Source organism: Tinamus guttatus, unplaced genomic scaffold (genome assembly GCF_059628265.1).
Source record: "Tinamus guttatus ecotype Peru unplaced genomic scaffold, ASM5962826v1 Tinamus_guttatus_pri_ptg000035l, whole genome shotgun sequence".
Lineage (NCBI taxonomy): Eukaryota > Metazoa > Chordata > Aves > Tinamiformes > Tinamidae > Tinamus > Tinamus guttatus.
In genome coordinates this window covers 5,041,827-5,058,837 of record NW_028288569.1, presented here as the reverse complement: position 1 = coordinate 5,058,837, position 17,011 = coordinate 5,041,827, and the positions used below count along the sequence as shown (strand labels likewise).

Here is a 17,011-nt window from a genome sequence, read left to right as displayed (position 1 = left end):
AAATAGGTAATAAAATGAAGAAGGGACTGCTTGGCTGCTTCTGCCCAGTTTGAGGGTGTTGGTGTTCCTGCGTCTGGGTGTAGGAGGTTGCTCTCGTTCAGTGCTTAACCCTTCTGAAAGAACAGTTGTTCACACTCCAGCTTGAGCTTTATGCATGTAATTTTTGCTTGTCCTACCTCCCACAAAGTCGCTGAAGAAATGGGTCTTAGACGTCTCTTGGAAACAAGAAGGACTGAAAGAATTTGTGGGGAAGAGAAGGCTAAAGATAGACTCGGTAACAGCTGTCAAGGATATAAAAGGCCGTTGCAAACAGGCACAAGGTATAACTGACAGGTAGGAAGGGAGTAAGGAGTTGAAAATGCAGGATAAGGTATTAGGAAAAGTGCCGTAGTAGCTCAGGATGGCAGCGCACTGGGAAAAAATGACCTAGCGACTTGATGAAGATATCATCAGTGCTTCCAGTTTTGAAAGAGGTCAGACAAGCAATGGCTTGGGCACATCCTACAGGGAGAGAGGGGCTTATGACTGCTTGTAACTAACAACCGCCTCTCTCTTGATGTGGTTCTGAGGAAGGTCCAGCTGGGTGGAAATCCCGTTGTGACACCAGTAGTTTCTTTCTAACCCTATCTTGCTATAATCGTAGCTGAGAGGGACCTCATAACGCTTTATTGCAGAAGGAAAAAAGTGTCCTAGAGTCAGAATTTGGGGGCAAATGATACCGTGTGGTATCAGCAGTGTCGCTCACTGAAGCAATGAGAATTACACACAGCTAATAAGCATACGCTGATTTCAGGCTTTGAAGACCTAAATACATTTTGTGATTCCTGTATGACCAATTTCCTCATGAACACAAGTTAAGTCACTGTCTAGTCAGGTGCAAATCTGTGGTTGTGTTCCAGTTTGGGGTGGAAAGCTGCTTGGAGACGCCAACACTGGTACTGTTTAAGAAGATTCAAACTGTTCCTTTCCCACTTTCAGACTTCATGTAGGCTGTATTTATGTCACAGTATTTTATTCTGTGCTTGCTTTCTTTTTTTAACTTTCTTGTCTTCAGCTGTGATCTAGCTCTGCTTTATATTTCCTGCCTTTTTGATCTTTTTTTTTTCCTCCAAGATTCTTTTCTTTTTTTTTTTTTTCATAAAAGGCAGCATTTCTGTCTGTTTAGCAGACACAGCATAGAGAGGAGACTGGGATTAGTCAGGAATTTCTGAATTCTACTTATGAGTCTGTCTATGACCTAAAATACACTTATGTGAAGACTGCAACCATCGCTGTTCCTGAACAGGGTTTTGCTCCCCAGCCACTGGTTTGCATCTCCAGTTGCAGAGTGTTTTATGCAGATTGGTTGAAACCCACTCCCTGCTGAAATGCTACTGCCTCTCTCATAATTTCCTTTGCAAATCCAAGGAACTCGAACCCCCTAGGAAATCTTCAGGAGCTGATGGTCCTCTGCCCCTGCAAAGCCCTGCAGCATTCAGCTGATATCTTGCTGTGGGTTGAGCTCTGAGTAGCTGTGAGGGATAGCTTGGTATTTTACATGGATGGTTGCAAAATGTTAAATGAGTAAAACTAGTAGCTGAGTTATTCCACCTTTAAAACTCCATTTTTTCCTTTTTCAGCCATACTCTCAGAATACAGAAATTCCAGTGAGCCTGCCTGGAAGAATAAAATTTCTATATCTGCCCTCAACACTTCAGAGCCAGCAATGATGCATGAACCCTTAGTTGGCAGCCAGAAGAGGAAAGCAAGGAAAACCAAGATCACCCATCTTGTCCGAACAGCCGATGGTCGAGTGTCACCAGCAGGAGGGACACTGGGTAAGGAAATGGGAGTGTAAATGTTGTTAAAACTGAGTTGGTGGGCATGGTATTGGAGCATAAACAAACCATCAGGGAAGTGCTTCTAAGTCAGCTTGGTTTCAGACCTGCTTTAGAAACATCATTTTGTAAAATGCAGATGTCAATCAACTAGGAAATCGGTTAGTCCAAAATGGTCGGCTTCTTGTTTCAGTGTTTCAATGTCCAAATCTGTCGAAGTTGGCTGATTTCTCTCTAAGATCTGAGAGCTGTGTGCAGAGGGGACTGGAAAAAATATTTATACATAGAGAGGGTGGTTGAACCCAAGTGGTTGAGTCCCTGTCACTGGGGATACTCATAAATCAACCAGTCACAGTGCAGGGCAACCTGTTCTAGCTGACCTTGCTGAGAAGGGAGTTGGACCACATGGTTTCCAGAGGTGATTCTGTGAAAAACTTAGCAAATAAATTATACTCTGCCTAGTTACAGGACATAAAAATACGCTTCGTAATGTGAAAGTCAATGCTACATGCTGTGCAGGAGTCTTCAGCGATTGAGATAATCTTGCAGGACTTATTCTGTATCTAAAACGCACACAAAAAAAACACACTTTCTTGCCTGACCTGAGATCAAACTCAGTCAACTGATTCTTACAGCTCGGTGTGTTTCTGCCAATAAGCTTGGGTCATGAGAGGTTGCAGCATGAGCTGGATTACACAAACAAAATAGAAGTCCTAAAGACAAAGTTCTTTTTAACACCAGTGATTGGTGTATGGGTATATTGCTGAGAACATAAGGGCAGGCCTCGATCATCCCATTTACCTGCAAACTTTGCTTTCTTTTGCTACAGAGGAAAAGCCAAAAGAGCTGCCACAAAGTACTCTTCAAAAAACATCAAGTGCAGAAACAGACTGCAACAGTGAGTGCTCCAGAAACGCAGAGTCGGAAGAAACTCATAGTATTACACCAGATATGCCAGCAGTGTCTGCATTTTTTAGCTTAGCTGCTCTGGCAGAAGTAGCAGCAATGGAAAATGTACACAGGTATGCTTTTTTCCCTTGCTCTCTAAACAGAATCTGTTCGACTGCCATCTTGTTAAAAGCATGTGAATTGCAAAAGGTTTCATTTGGCCTCTGTGGTTTTCTCTTCCACAGCTTTCTTTGAATGTTTATTTTATACCAGGAGCTTAGTAGAGTTAAGTCTTCGCATGATTGTGCCTGGAAAAACTTGCCTAGCAAGTTTTGTTTATAAACAAATTGATCTGCTTGGTGAGATCCAAAGGATTGGGGGTTTCTAATACCAGGTACCGTTTGCCTGATGATAGCAGGTTTAAATAGCTACTGCGTGCTCCTTGTCTCTGCAGCCTAAGACTGCGGAGTGGCTTTCATAAAATCTCAACAGATCTCAAGGTGTGGGGGTTTTGTGTGTTTGTTTGGTTTTGGGTTTTTTGGGTTTTTTTTGCTAAGCATGGCACAACAGAGCAGACCGGTGTCTTTGCTCTTGTGCTTCCCTGTATAAGAGTGAGAGCATCTACCAAGCATTCCCGGGCAGCGCAGTCCTAGGGGATGGAAAGTCACGTTGGTTTGGGCTGGGGGCCTGCGCTGCGGGCCGGGCTGTCTGCACGGGCAGCACAGAGGGTGTGCAGGGCACCAGGTCTGTCGGGACAGTTCAGCACAGTCGGATCCTGCAGCCTACTCCTCTGATGGGAGGAAATGGGTGAGACCAAGTCGGCCTCTGCATTCAGGCTGTGCATGAAGAATTGCAAGATTTTTACAGGCCCAGGGCTCAGATGGGCCGAGCCTGGCAGCTGTTCTCCACGGAAGCTGTTGTCTTGTGTAAGCAACAGTGTTTTGGGCGAGAAACGTTTGTTTGCACACTGATGTCAGTGTGGCCTTTCCTCCCAGCTTTGCAGAGTACCAGTCTGTTACCAAGACAGCAAAGGGAGACCTGGCAAAGTGCTGTGCAAGTTCTGTTCTCCCTCACAACGTGGCAGCTTCACTGATTTCGACTGACACTGTGGCTAGAATTGCACAGGAGAGACAGGGTTTAGTCAGTCGTGTTTTATCGCTGTTTGTTTCTCTGAGAGTCCTTTATCCTTCTTTTCTCCCTGGTAAAGTGAGTGTCCTGGGCTAATGTTTTACACAGCCTTTTGCTGTTGTCATCTTACTTGCTTCCAACTTTCAGCATCTAATCATATAGTTGCAGCAATGAGGCACCTTCCATGAGGCCTGAAAACACCAAGTGGGCAAAAATTTAACTACTCATACAAACCGATTCCAGCTTCTCATCGCATGGGGGGCTGGAGTTGGGGGGAGGGGACTCCTTCCTATTGGAAACTGAGCCAGCTGTCTCCTGGAGACTTGGCAGACGGAAGTCAAAACAGAAACCCCAATTTGATGGGCTAGATGCCTCTAATTTCTGCTCTGTGTTGACTCTTTGTTATCACTTGCAGCTTAGTTCTTTATTCTGACAGTAGCTGCGAGTGAGCAGAAGGATAGTATTAGAGGCTTGTGTAATGTGTTCTTTTCAGTGTTTGAATTTAATTACTTAATAATTTTGCAGATCCTTGAGGCGTGGAAGACAAGCTCCTTTCTGCTGTAATCAGAGCTTGGCTCCAGTGACAGCATGGTTTTCCTTTGGCTGTTTCTGTCTGGCTTTGCTTGCCTGGCACATGCCCTGGTTCAGCACCACGAGCCTGAGCTGCGTTTTGCACCAAGGCCCCTTCGTTGCACTCTGGTTGTGCAAACCCCGTTTGTGCTGAGGTCGTAGCCCAGCCAGGGTGAGGCGAAATGCGCGTCAGCAGTAGGTCCCAGTGTTTCATTGCTGTATGTGACACAACACGTAGCAGAAACAGAGCCTGACTCATGGGACATGTTCAGGGGCCGTGATGGGCTTGGTGCGTGTGTTTTACCAGGCCATCTGGAAGGGAGTTCTCCCCGGGCCATGTGTGCTGATGATTGATGCTGCTTTCCAGCCGTAGTCCTGGCGTGGTTTATTTCTATGATGGCCTGTGCAGGCAGGCGTGTGCAAACCAGCGCTGCTGCAGTAACGAGGGAGAGGTCAGTGTTAAGTCATGAAGCTTGGCGTCGTCGCAGCCTGCAGCTCTGCAGGCGGGTGTGTTTCCATGTTGCTTACAGGTTGGCTATGGGGTGGCGTTAACGTGGCTCACCCCGCGTTGCGCACTCGCCTTCCGCCACCACCACACAGAGCGGCGCTCTCCGAAGCCCTTGCGACATGAGTAGCACCACGTGCGTGCTCTTAATTTACCCTTTGGTCAAGCATTTTAGTTTATGTGCTCAAACACCGTCTTGACTCAGGCTTGCTGCGCTGGGGTTGCACTCCAGGTCGTCCTCTGGACGTTTCCTTCCCGTTGCAGGAACGCCTCCGTGGAAGCGCGCGAGCGGCGCGGGTCGCGGGAGGCCGCCGTGCTCTGCAGCGGGACGTGGAGCCACCTCAGCTGCAGCTTCCCAGCCCTCCCTGCTGGTGTGTGACGGCCCTTGGACGGATAATGACGGGTGGCTTTTCTCCTTTTCTCTTGCAGAAGCCAGAGGGCCCCTCCTCTCCCACACGACGGACAGCCAAACGAAATGTCTCAGGCTCCAGTGCTGATCTCCTGCGCTGACCAGTGAAGCTCCACTTTATTGTAAAACATTGTGCTTTACCTAATATCCTAGCCTTGTCTTTACCAAGGGAAGCTAGTCAGTCCATATGATGGAAACTATAGACTGCAAGCAAGTGCTTATTGCTGTGAGTGGCCCAGACTTCACTGGAAGCCAGACATTAGCAACTTGGGCCAGGTCCTCAAATCGGAACCCAGTGTGTAGGAGGGTGATGTTATTTGTCTATTAATGAACAGCAATGGAATGATCCCAGAGCTCGCTTTCTGTGGAAGGCTTTTAAGCAGTAAATGGGTGGTTGATGTGGAAAAGGCTGCCTTTTACTGTAGCTCACACAGCGTCTCTTTTACCAACCAGAGAGTATGGCAACTAGTTTCGTATAATACCTAGTTATTCTAAATGAAAAGAAAAAACAACAACAAAAACACTGACGCACTGCACTAGTTATTATTAGATATTCTTAGTCATTTTTGTACATGAAGATTTAAGTTCTAAGATGGTTTATATTAATAGGTTATGCCTACGTTTATATTGTAGAGTGAATTTAAAACCTGCTCCAGAGAACTCAAGGCAGCCTGGACAGATGTACCATTGTTAGCGGTGTTTGGGCAGCCATGTGGTCCAGATGTTCTGCACTTTTATATTTGCCACCGGAGTGGTAGCGTTTACTGGCAAAAATTCTGACAGGCTATGTTTGGGTTTTGTTTGTTTGTTTAATTTAGTTTTGAGTAACCAGGATGATGTGCATTAGAAAAAGGAGTGGTATATGGAAAAGAGAAGTACTACAGAGGATTGACTTGTCTCTCATGCCTTGGAGGGTTCCTTTATTTTTGCATAGATACCTGAGTGACTTGGTGAAATGTTCCTGTAAACAAAAAGTACTGCAAATATGTTGTTCAGAAGTGACCTTAGTATTATTTCACCATTCTGAAAAACCTAAAAACGTGACTTTTCAATATACATCTACACCGATACACATACCTTTTACATTTTACAGGCACTGGCATCGTTGTAGTTACTATGCACAGTCTAAATTGGCTTCATAGATTGTATAAAGGGCCAATTGCAGTTTGTGTTGGTGAAGTTGTACACAGATAAACTACGACTGAAGAGTAACGTGTGACTGAATTCAGAGATTCATCTGCCAGTTTCTGTCTCTGCTTCTGTTGAATTTTTGTGTTTTGCGCTCATAGATACATCCCAAAAGCCGGGCCACGTGTATCACTTGGCCAGCTGCCTTCACTATCCTGACTTACACTATTGTATAACCAAGCATTGATTCCTACCGACAGATGCAAAATGATCACTAGTAATTAAACTAAAGCTACAAATTCGACAGGGTACTTCTTCTATAGCACAAGATGTTTCCCTACTTTTTGCATTGTAGCACAACAATTTACCAAATTGGACTCCAGCAATAATTTTCTATTAGTCTTCGTCAAACTGGCTGAACTTTTGATAGTATTAGGTTGAGTTCGAAGTTCTTTGAATTAAGTCTTTAAATGATGAGAGTTTACATGGTTCTATCAGGCATTCTTATTTATACTTGACTGAACTGATAAAAGTGTTTTGGGGTTATTTTGTAACTAATTTGATGTAATAGCCATACGGACAGTAACTCTATTAATGCTTGCTAGGTTTTGCCTTTCATCGCTGTAGCGAAGCGAAAGTCTTTGGTTCCTGGTTGAGAAATGACACACAACATGCCACACAGTTGTAACAACCTCGCAAAAGGCAGGGAGCGTCATTAAAAGAGCACCATCAAAGATGCCTGTGTTGGAAGAAGGGGAACAGCAGCAAGAAAAGAACAACAAAAGTTAAGAGCCAATGAGTCAGTGAAAAGGCTGTTTAAAAACCCAAGTAAATTCATGACTAAGAGCCCCCCTGGAATGCCACTGCCGTCTATGGCAGTATTTTTAACAAGATTTTATTAAGGTTTTATAAGTTACTTTAACAAGACAGGAAAAACTTAGGACTTAAAACGCTAGGGTCACGGCAAGGTGGCTGTTGGAGTTTTGGACCACTTTATAATTAGCTGAAATCCAAATATGTTACAGTGCAGGCCGTTCACGTTGACAATGGTACTAACTTATTTCTCTAGAAACCCTTAGAGTAGATATATTTTTGTCAAAGCACCCCATCCTTCCTCAATTTAAATTTTAATATTGTTCCTGAAGATATTTCTGTATATTAATGGTACCTTTTTTAAAAGAAACAGAAAATTACTTTTTTCTATATGAATTAATATCTTACTTGATCTGCTTTTCCTTGACTTTCCCTTAGAGAGGGGGTAGGGTTGGGTCAGTTTACTGGATATGACTGTTTTCAGATACTTATAAACCCTTTTGTAGATATGCTTAATTTTTAAGCGATTAGGCACTGAGAGTAGCAGAAATCCTGCAAAGCTTTATAGTTCACTAGGCATTTGCCTTCGCTGATTCTCCGAGTGATGTCTTGATTTCAGTAGCTAGAATTTTCCCTGAATCTACTAGAAGGGGTATCAGTATTTTCAGGTAACAAAGTCTGTTAGCACAACAAAAAATTCAGACCAATATTTTACTGTATTGGGGGTTGTGTTTTTTTCTTTTTTTTTTCTCCTCTCTCTCGTGTTTGTTTTGTTTTGTTTTAATTTTTATTAATTTCAGCTGCTTTCATTTTGGAAAATCGTATTGCTATCGTGTGTACTTCAGTATACCAGCAAACACTGTTACCCATTAACACATGTCCACAAATGCCTCTAGAGAAGAAATTGTTGCACCTTATGTATATCTCAAGCAAACCAAAATATGATGCTTTTCTGCTTTGTTTATTCTGAATATGTTGTATCATACTTTACTGAACCCATTTTAACTTAGCTAAAGCTATCGATATTTATGCATTTCACATTATTTTCTGGATCTGAACCTGTGTATAAATCTTTCTTAAAAAAAAAAAAAGAAAAAAAAGAAAAAAAAAGCAATTATCGTAGTCCTCCTCTATGACTTATCCATGGGAACGGGGAATCTTGTCTCAAGTGTAAGATGCAGTACTGTCCCAGTTTTTCTTGGCTTTTATTTATTTAGTGATCTCTGATATTTCGCATATTGTTTTGAGGTATACAGAGTATATTATCGTAGCTGAAGCTACAGACTTAAGCAGCTGGGAGAAAATTACTGTAATGTCTTCTTAATTGTTCTAGTACTGTATACGGATATGGAAAATACGTTCTGCAGAACATTTGAGATGCAGATTCTTATCCCCGCATTAGATGATTTTCCGGATTATTAGACCAAATCTATCAAAAACATCTATGGAGATTACGTGCTGCTCTGATTATGGCAGTAATTACCCCTTGAATGTGCTGTGATTTCAGAAATAGAGTATATTTATTTAAGATGACTGAATGCTCTTTTATACTAACACAGTATCCCAAAGTCATTGAGCAAAAGACTTCTTGCTAGTTTGGTTTGTATTTCCTGGCGTTGGTGCATGCCTTTGCAGTGGAAGCGGTAAGCGCTGTTGTTGGAAGGGGGCCCAGGAGCGCGGGGCTGGTGGACACGGGTGACGTGGCGTGGACCTTGCAGCTTCGGCTGTGTTTGTGTGGGTGACAGGGTGGGTGGGTGCTGCCTGCGTGGCCTCTCGTGCCGGGTGGGCACCCCAGGGAGCTGCAACCCGCCGCAGCACGCGGCAGTGCCCGCTCCTTGGGGTGCCCTCCCTCGGGGCGGCGCGTTCAGTGGAAGCGGTTTGGATTCCTGCTGCCTCTTTAGCTACCGTACAGATACCGAGGCCAACAGTTGTAGACGTGGGACAGCTGGCAGAGGATAAAAGAAAGGAAAACTGGCCTTGTTCTCAGTGTGGTGAAGTTGCAGCAACAAAGGGGAGTTAGGAGAGAAAAAAAAAAATGATTTTTATATATATTATGTGTGTGTGTGTGTGTGCATGTATGTATACATTCTACAAAAGAAAAATGTAGGAAAGGTAAAAACATGATGGGTCTATGTGAGATTATAATGTATGTTGATCTTCTGAGTGCACTCCCTTTTTTTGAATGCTGAGTCTAATATGGCTACCTCTCCTAAAAGACTACTTTAGTTAACTTGCATTTGCTTTCAGGCTTCATAGTGTAATCGTTTCAGCCGCTGATGCCATTCGTATATTCCCGTGTGCTTTCCCAGAGCAACGCTCAGCAGGCAGCGTTCGGCTGCACATGCAGTGGTGGCCAAACTGTCTTTCTGTGTGACCTCTGCCATGGTCGTGTGGGTTGCAGCTCTAGCTGGTTCAGTGAGGTTGTGAGAGCAGAACATGTGGTGGTGCTGCTCTGATGGTGGCTTCAGCCCTTCCCTAGGGTAATGTGGTAAGCCGGGTGCTGCTCCTGAAATTCATCCTGGAGCTGATGTTTGCAATCCTGATTTCAGAAGGAAACGTAATGGCAACGCGTGTGTTGTCTACCACGTGGTCTCCGCTAGACACCGCTTGCCATGCTCATTCCGGCCGCATTGTAGAGCTCCTGGGCATCCCTGCCATGCCCCGTACTATTTGTGGTGTTCTCTCTACCTTGTACATGCTGTGGAACTGCCACCTAAAGCTGCCAGAGCGCTGAGTTGTTTTCAGGACACCGAGAGCCACAAACGCACGCATTTAGGCTGCAAAAGAGATATCTGCGTCCTCTTCTGAATCCACCAGTGAAAAGGCGCAGTGAGGTTTATGCTGTCCCCAGAGTACTGTCACAGTCATTTCTGCATTCAGTATCTCCTGCTGCACTGAGGGCTCTGAAGAAGCTCGCACGATGCGTATCTCACGTTGCCCGACTCATGCCTTTAAGGCAGAAATCTAGGAAGAACTGACCTCGGGTTTCAACTCAGGCACACACCTGAGCTAATGCTTGAGACCACCCCGACTTAAGAGCAGCATTGCCCTTTGCCTTAGGGCAGTGCAGGAGCCCGAGGCTGGACCACGGTGCCGTCGCAGTTACGGTTGGCCTTGCATGATGCTCCTGACAGGCGGGTAGCCGTGTGACCTAGGGCCTTCATTCACACAGTGTTTTATAACCAACTGCAAGTAGCTTAACATGCACTGAGTTCTTCCCAAGGCTCATCTTCTGCCTCCCGGGTCTTGACTGTTAGCAAATGCCAGACAGCTACTCCCGCCACACGCACTGCTCCACTTCAGTCAGCGCGTGGGGCTTTGAAGGTGACAAAAGCAGAGAGAGGTGTACGTGTCTGTGTGTGTGTGTACACACGTGTGTGTGTGTGTGTGTGCGCACAGATGCGTGCTCACACATCCCGGAGGGCTGGGGCTTGCTGCAGGTTCTCCGTACGTGGGGGTCCCGCGCTGAGTCGCGAAGCAACGTGCAGTTGGTTTCTCAGACCGTAGTTTTCAGACCGACTTGGTAGATTTCATTTTCTTCCCTGCACATGACGTGTGGTTTTCAAAAAATGTCTAACAGAAATACAAATCTTGCTGACCTGGATGCTAGGAAAACCTTTTCCAGCAGTGCTCTCTTTGAATAACCAGCCTCCCTTGATAGTTCTAACCCAAATGATTTGCTATGATCTCTTCTCGTAGGGCCCAATCCTTCGACTTCTCACACATAATTCCAATTTTGACCCGATGTTTGGCTTTATTCTCTTTAAAGCTTGGTGTAAACATGCCTTACAACAGTTTATCTCCATCAGTTGTATAACAGAGCTACTGCCTTCTTAGGTGTGTGTAGTTAAGGTCAATAAGCACATTTATAAAATGCCGTTGTTTTTTTTCTTCAAGACCTTCTAATTTGCTCTTTTCAAGTGCACATGTTAAGTCATGTGTATAACATGCTAAAGTACATTAAACTGTGATCATGAAACTGAATATTTAATAAAATATTTGAAATAGCTGAAAAGGACCTTCAAACAGATTTCTTTTATGTTCAATCTATTTTGGTTACCTAGTGTGTGCTTGTAAATAGTTTCCCATTTAAAACTAATGATTGCAAATAAATATTATTAAAACAGAGCTTTTTGGATATTTCACCTGCTTTACTATCAAATGATTGTTTACTTTAACATACTGCTGAGTTAATAGTATTTGCAGATTTTACTTTTAGATAGACTATTTTAATTTTCTTTTTATTTTACATAAAAGCAAGCTTGTTTCTACCTGAAAAATGGAAGATGCCAAATACAGAGATGGATCCTCGAAACTGTGGGCTGTACTTTTCTGTCAAATCATTCCCTCAAGCACTAGGTGATGAGTATAGAAAACCTACATATTTTACAGCAAGCGTATGCTTATTTGTCCTTGGTTAGACATGTCTATAGTGAAAGCTTCCACTTCATTCGTAAAAACTCCCAAGCCTGGTTCAGTGCTTTTGGAAGTGTTGGGAAGATCCTCAGATACATGCATGTGCCACAGAATTTGAGTAGTTGATGCCATCATGAAGCTAGAGCTAGAGCCAGGAGTGTGAGATATATGAGGCTGGGGGAGAAGAACTTGTCTTTTCTCCAGAGCCCCCCTGGAGAGGCACAGGGAGGTTCCCCCTTCGTCCTTCTGGATTTTGTCATCTTTATGCAATTGGAAAACTCATTGACAGCCCACATGAGTTTAACTGATACCATGCTGCATGATGAATCCCTTGCTACGTTTTCAGTCTTTGGACACTAAAATGATTATTGAGAAATGGATTATCCACTAGAAATAAGCAGCAAGCACCATCACTACTTCCTGCTGGTTACTTTGGAAGCAGGACTCTGTGTTTTACCCTCTTACCGAGGCTGGAAAATTAGGCCCTTTGGACCTTGTCTTCCACTGTCCTTGGACGTGCGAAGCGGCCCTTGGTTGCCTTGTATTTCCCTGATCGACTTGAGCGCAGGTCTCGTGAAAACAGTAGAGCCTCTTGAACCCACGGGAGCAGAGCTGCTGTCTCCAGAGCAAAAGTAGCGGGAGGGAAGGAAGCCCATAGTGTTTCACTTTGCTTTTTACAACCAGTATGATCTTTACTCAGGGAAGAGGAAACGTGCGCAGTCCTGCGCTGCCTTGGCTAGGGGTGCAGTAGCTTCTCCACAAGGATCCCCAGGAATGGGGCAGTTTCAGCATTAAAGGCGCCCTGATCAGTGATATTTGGGGAAGTGAAAAGCTCTAATTTAGAGAGTTAAAAAAATAATAAAATAAATCTTAGGAAATGTATTTTCTCTCAGTGTAATGTGCCCAATAACCCACTATTCCATTTCTGTGATTACCAAATTACCTTAAAACACAGTCATCTTTATTATTCAAAATCCATCACGTTTTGTCGTTCCAGTGAAATGGTTGCTTCTTCAGCCAGCTCCCAATGCACATAGATCCTTTTTTGTTACCAGCCCTCCCTGCCTTTGCTTCTTTCAGGACATGGGGCGAAAAGATGCGTCCTCCCAAGGCACCGAACTTCTGCCAGGCATTCCAACATTTTCCCATTGATTCCAGTTGTTCTTCTGTTACTCGTTGCATTTTTGTTTTTTAACGTGCAGCTATCCCTCTTTCAAACAGACTTTTTTAATGCAGTGTGAAAACTTTGAGATGAGTGAGATGCAAAGTTAAGTTTGCGCATTCTATAACCAACTTACAGCCCATAAGACTGTCAGTTCCTTAGTAGGACACTAGCACTTTGTAACAAAATATGAGATACATTTCTATATTTGCTGCAAAGTTCTGTTTTGTTTTGTTTTCAAAAATAAAACCTGTAAGATACAACGCCTACCATCTATTCAGTGTGAAATTCTTTTTGTGGACGGTTCTTGGCACAGAAGGCTGTAAGAAATTGAATCCTAATACCGAGGTATTTAAAATATACTCTAGATTTCCACTCACCCTCCTTTGTCAGATACTTTCTGGTAGGAGAAGACCCGTTAGCTTTTCACAGAGGTAAACTAGCACAGTGTGCAGCTGCCGCTGCCCCAGCTGAAAACCTGGCCCATATAACATGACGCTAACAACTCGTTCCAGGCTTCAAGCCCTTTGTCAGACCTTGAAACAAGAGGAAGCAACTGAAACAGACCTGGAATTCATACCTGTTAAGTTGGAATTTCAAGCTTATCACAAAGTGTAGCTTCCTGAAGGCAAACACTTCATATTCAGAGCCACTGTCTAGCACCTTTACAATTCCTTTTGATAACATTAGTGTTTGGGTATGGCGAACAAAACACACAGTTTCAGGTGCATTTATTACGATTTGTGTCTGATGGGTTTCCCTAGGCCAAGGCACCTTGGCAATCAAGAAGGAAGAGTTTTCCTGAGCACTTCTTCCCTTGCTCAGGCTGAAAACACACGGCAGCGTGCTGATTACATTCACTGTAGTTTTGTGCTTTAGTCTTCTCATGCTGAAGGGAAGCCAGGATAGCTACATGAGCTACAGAAAAGCATCTTAGGGATTTTCTCATTCACCGAGAAGCGAGAGCGTTGGAGAACCCTTCAGGGATGCAGCCAGCCGAGTGGCTTCCACACACTGCCCTTAAACTCCATGGCAAAGCCTGGGTGGAAAGGGGAAAAAAGACATGGCCCAAATTCATCCGTCCTGCAAAAAAAGGTTTCTAGAGAAATCTGAACAGTGCCTGACTCCTGGCAATGGGAATTGAGTGTCTCGCCTGAAAAGGTGAATAGGTGGTATTCAGCCTGTTGCATCATCAGCATTCATTGAAATTAACAGCAACAAAAAAAAGAAAATCCAGCTATCTTACTTCAGCTAGCTCCATGATTGCGTAGTTGGAAGGCACAGAGAAAACAGTGCTAGTTCTGGTGTGTGCTCAGAGCAGGCCCGTCACCCCTACATACCAGCCCAAGGGTTTTCTTGCATCCACCTCTGAAGATCTTCTGCTTGTTGTGTGCCACTTAAATCCTAACTGCCTCTGCCCAGTGACTTTGAGGGACATCTAGAGGTTTCATCTGATGAAAACCTCCTCGGTGCAGGAGGCGGTAACGGCTACCTAAGATCCGCGCTGCTAGGGAGGTTCCCTGGGCCTTGGCTCTCCCATGCGCCATCCCCACCACGGAAGCGTGGGAGGTGCGAGCTGTCCCCGCAGGACGGGAGATGTGGCCTGCGAGAGAAGGGCCTCCTCTATGGTCGGGGTAAAACAAAGCGGTTCGAGCTTCCTTTTCCTCGGTGTGAGATTGTTTCGATTAAGCTGTCTAAAATGCCAAGAAACAAACACGATTTTTAGTTCAGTGGTTTATTTCTGTAGTAATTTTAGTGTCTTAATTTAAGGTCTGATTAAGAGTGCCTAGTAAAATGCTTGTGAGGAGAAGGCCAAGCATCTAATTAAAAAAAAAAAAAAGAAAAAGAAATAAGCAGTCAGAAGGAGGCATCTTTCTGATCTGAGATGTCTGTAATGTATCCTACTGCTATATATTATCTATAGTGGCCCACCAAGGGCTTCCTAGTTGTGGCAAATGGTCAGGCCCGAGCCGGGTCATTTGGAGAATCTGGAGCCCGCAGTCTGAGCCCAGCGTGGCATCGTCCCTGGTCAGCACTTACTGTTGGGGTTGGCTTATTCATAACGAGCTTTCCTGTGGTAAAAATCACGGACTTTTAGATATTTTTGAGGCTAAGATTTTTGAAATCCCGTTGCTGCTGCAGGCAGCACGTTGGCAGGAGCTTTGCGGCGCGGTAGCTCAGACACCCCCTCACAATGTCGGCCCTGCCCCTTCGTGTGACCCTGCAGCTTTCAGCAGTGCGAGCTCAGGGCGGCGTACGGCGAACCGGGGCCCTCGAGTTACTGCCATTGTCAGTCTTGCAAAACGAGTGACTGTGGTGATGGCTTCAGATGAGGTGTGTACGGAAGAACACTTAGCAGCCTTAATTCAGACAGCGTGCAGAGGTTTTTGGCAGGGATGAGGGTGACATTATCCGGAGGAGATTCATGGCGTGTCCCTCTGACACACAGATGGTTCCCTACTGACTTCCTAAATGTTTGGTCTGCTTTGGTCAAAACAGAACGATACAGACCTAGCTGGAAGTGAGACAGAAAAGTCCTTCAGGAGCTTCCAGGTTTCAGCAGGCAACAGTTTGAGGGCCACACACGTAACGTGTCTTCACTGACATCAGCTATGCAAATTGTTTCCAGAGAGGACAGGTTGCTGCAACAAAACTAGATTCTTTCTCTTTGGAGAGCAGTGTTTGCAGACGTAAGCAGACGTAAGGCAGAAAAGCTACCATTACAGGAGATTGACTTTTAGTTATCTTCAAGAGGTTCCAATTTCAGGAGTAAGATTTGCCAACCAGTCTAAAAAAAGATGAGAACTTGAAATTCTGGTGTGTGTTTTGGAGTGGGTGCGATATTTTGCTTCAGTGACTGTAGCAATAATTTATCAGTCAAAAGTAATATGTGAGCTGCTAGAGGTGTGATGCATTTTTGAACCCCTCTGTTAGCTTCTAGATGACAGACGTATGTGGCACGTGGCAGAAGTGTCATTGGTAAGTGCTTCTATCTGTGTACTTCATAAATAATACCAAGTCTTCATCATTATTTTAATCAGTAGTTAAGCAAATTCTTCCTGCTGTGTTTCAAGAAAATATATTGTGCTTGGCTGGTATAAGGCATATTTTACCCTGGAGAGCAATGAATGGAAGCATGCAGTATGTGGCTGCTTAATTTTGGTATATAATTTTTTTAAAACTTGTTTATTTGAAGACAATTACTATCTTCAGTGTACTGTGTTTAGGGTATAGTTAGTTCAGTCCTGGAGTCTTTTTAAAGTGAAGATAACTACTGTTAAGAAGCTATTTGATGCAGAAATCCACACCAGTGACAGGCTCTCTCAGAAACGAAGGCTTTCTAAGATAGGCCTTGCACAAACGCTAGACCTCATAAGATGTATCTGATCTTACAGTCTCAGACCCACAAGCCCAACTCTCTGCTGGCAGGTGGCACAGGGTCGGGGTCTAATTGTGCTGACTTACACGAGGGGGGAAAAAAGAGCCCGTGGATTAGAGATCAGGACGGCTCTAAAAACCGATTCCCTTCCCCGAGTCCAACCCGTTGTCCCTGTTCGGAGGGAGCTGGGGATTGCCGCGGCGGGAAGCTCTCTTGCTGCGTCCTTAGCAGCGCCTCTTCGTTGGTTTCCTGCAGTTGAGCACGGTCACTTAGCCTAGCCTCTAGAAATGGTCAAAGCTCCCCAGGTTTGTCCCTCTCCTACTAGAGTAATATTTAGTGGAGAAGTGTCATGTATGGAGGTGCATGGCAGCCCAACCGCAGACCTACAGCAGTGCAGGAAAAGCTCTGTCCTTAAGTCGCCAGCTACGTTGCTTGGACCAGGCTCCGTGCACAGAAGAAACAGAGGATGTTCATAAGATGCCCTCATAAAAGGGAAGCAGAATTTTAGTCAGCTACACCCGGAGAAACATAACAACAGGATCCATTCAGTCTTTTAAGCTACTTCCGTAGAGACTGCATGGGATATACAGTGTTTACTGACATGAGTGCTGAGCAGCGGCGCAGCTCACTCAGCGCACCATGCGCGCTTGGTCATTTATAAAGGAGTTGGGGGGGGGGAAACAGAGTCACTTTTTATAGGATCTGTAATTACAGGGTTGCAAAACGTACCTGAAATAACCTGGTCATCAGGGAGCTGGAAGGACAGTAATCTCCAGATTATCTGCAGGGCTGCATC

General features: G+C 44.6%; 1 protein-coding gene across 1 annotated transcript in view; it reads left to right on the top strand.

Moving 5' to 3' along the window:
• The window catches only part of BBX (BBX high mobility group box domain containing), a 117,910-nt gene extending 110,833 nt beyond the window's left edge, over positions 1-7,077 (top strand). The window contains 3 exon segments of the mRNA XM_010226704.2: positions 1,620-1,817; positions 2,647-2,839; positions 5,338-7,077. Of these exon segments, the coding sequence (XP_010225006.2) occupies positions 1,620-1,817; positions 2,647-2,839; positions 5,338-5,425 (479 nt within the window). The 3' untranslated portion in view covers positions 5,426-7,077.
• Positions 7,078-17,011: the final 9,934 nt, after the last annotated feature.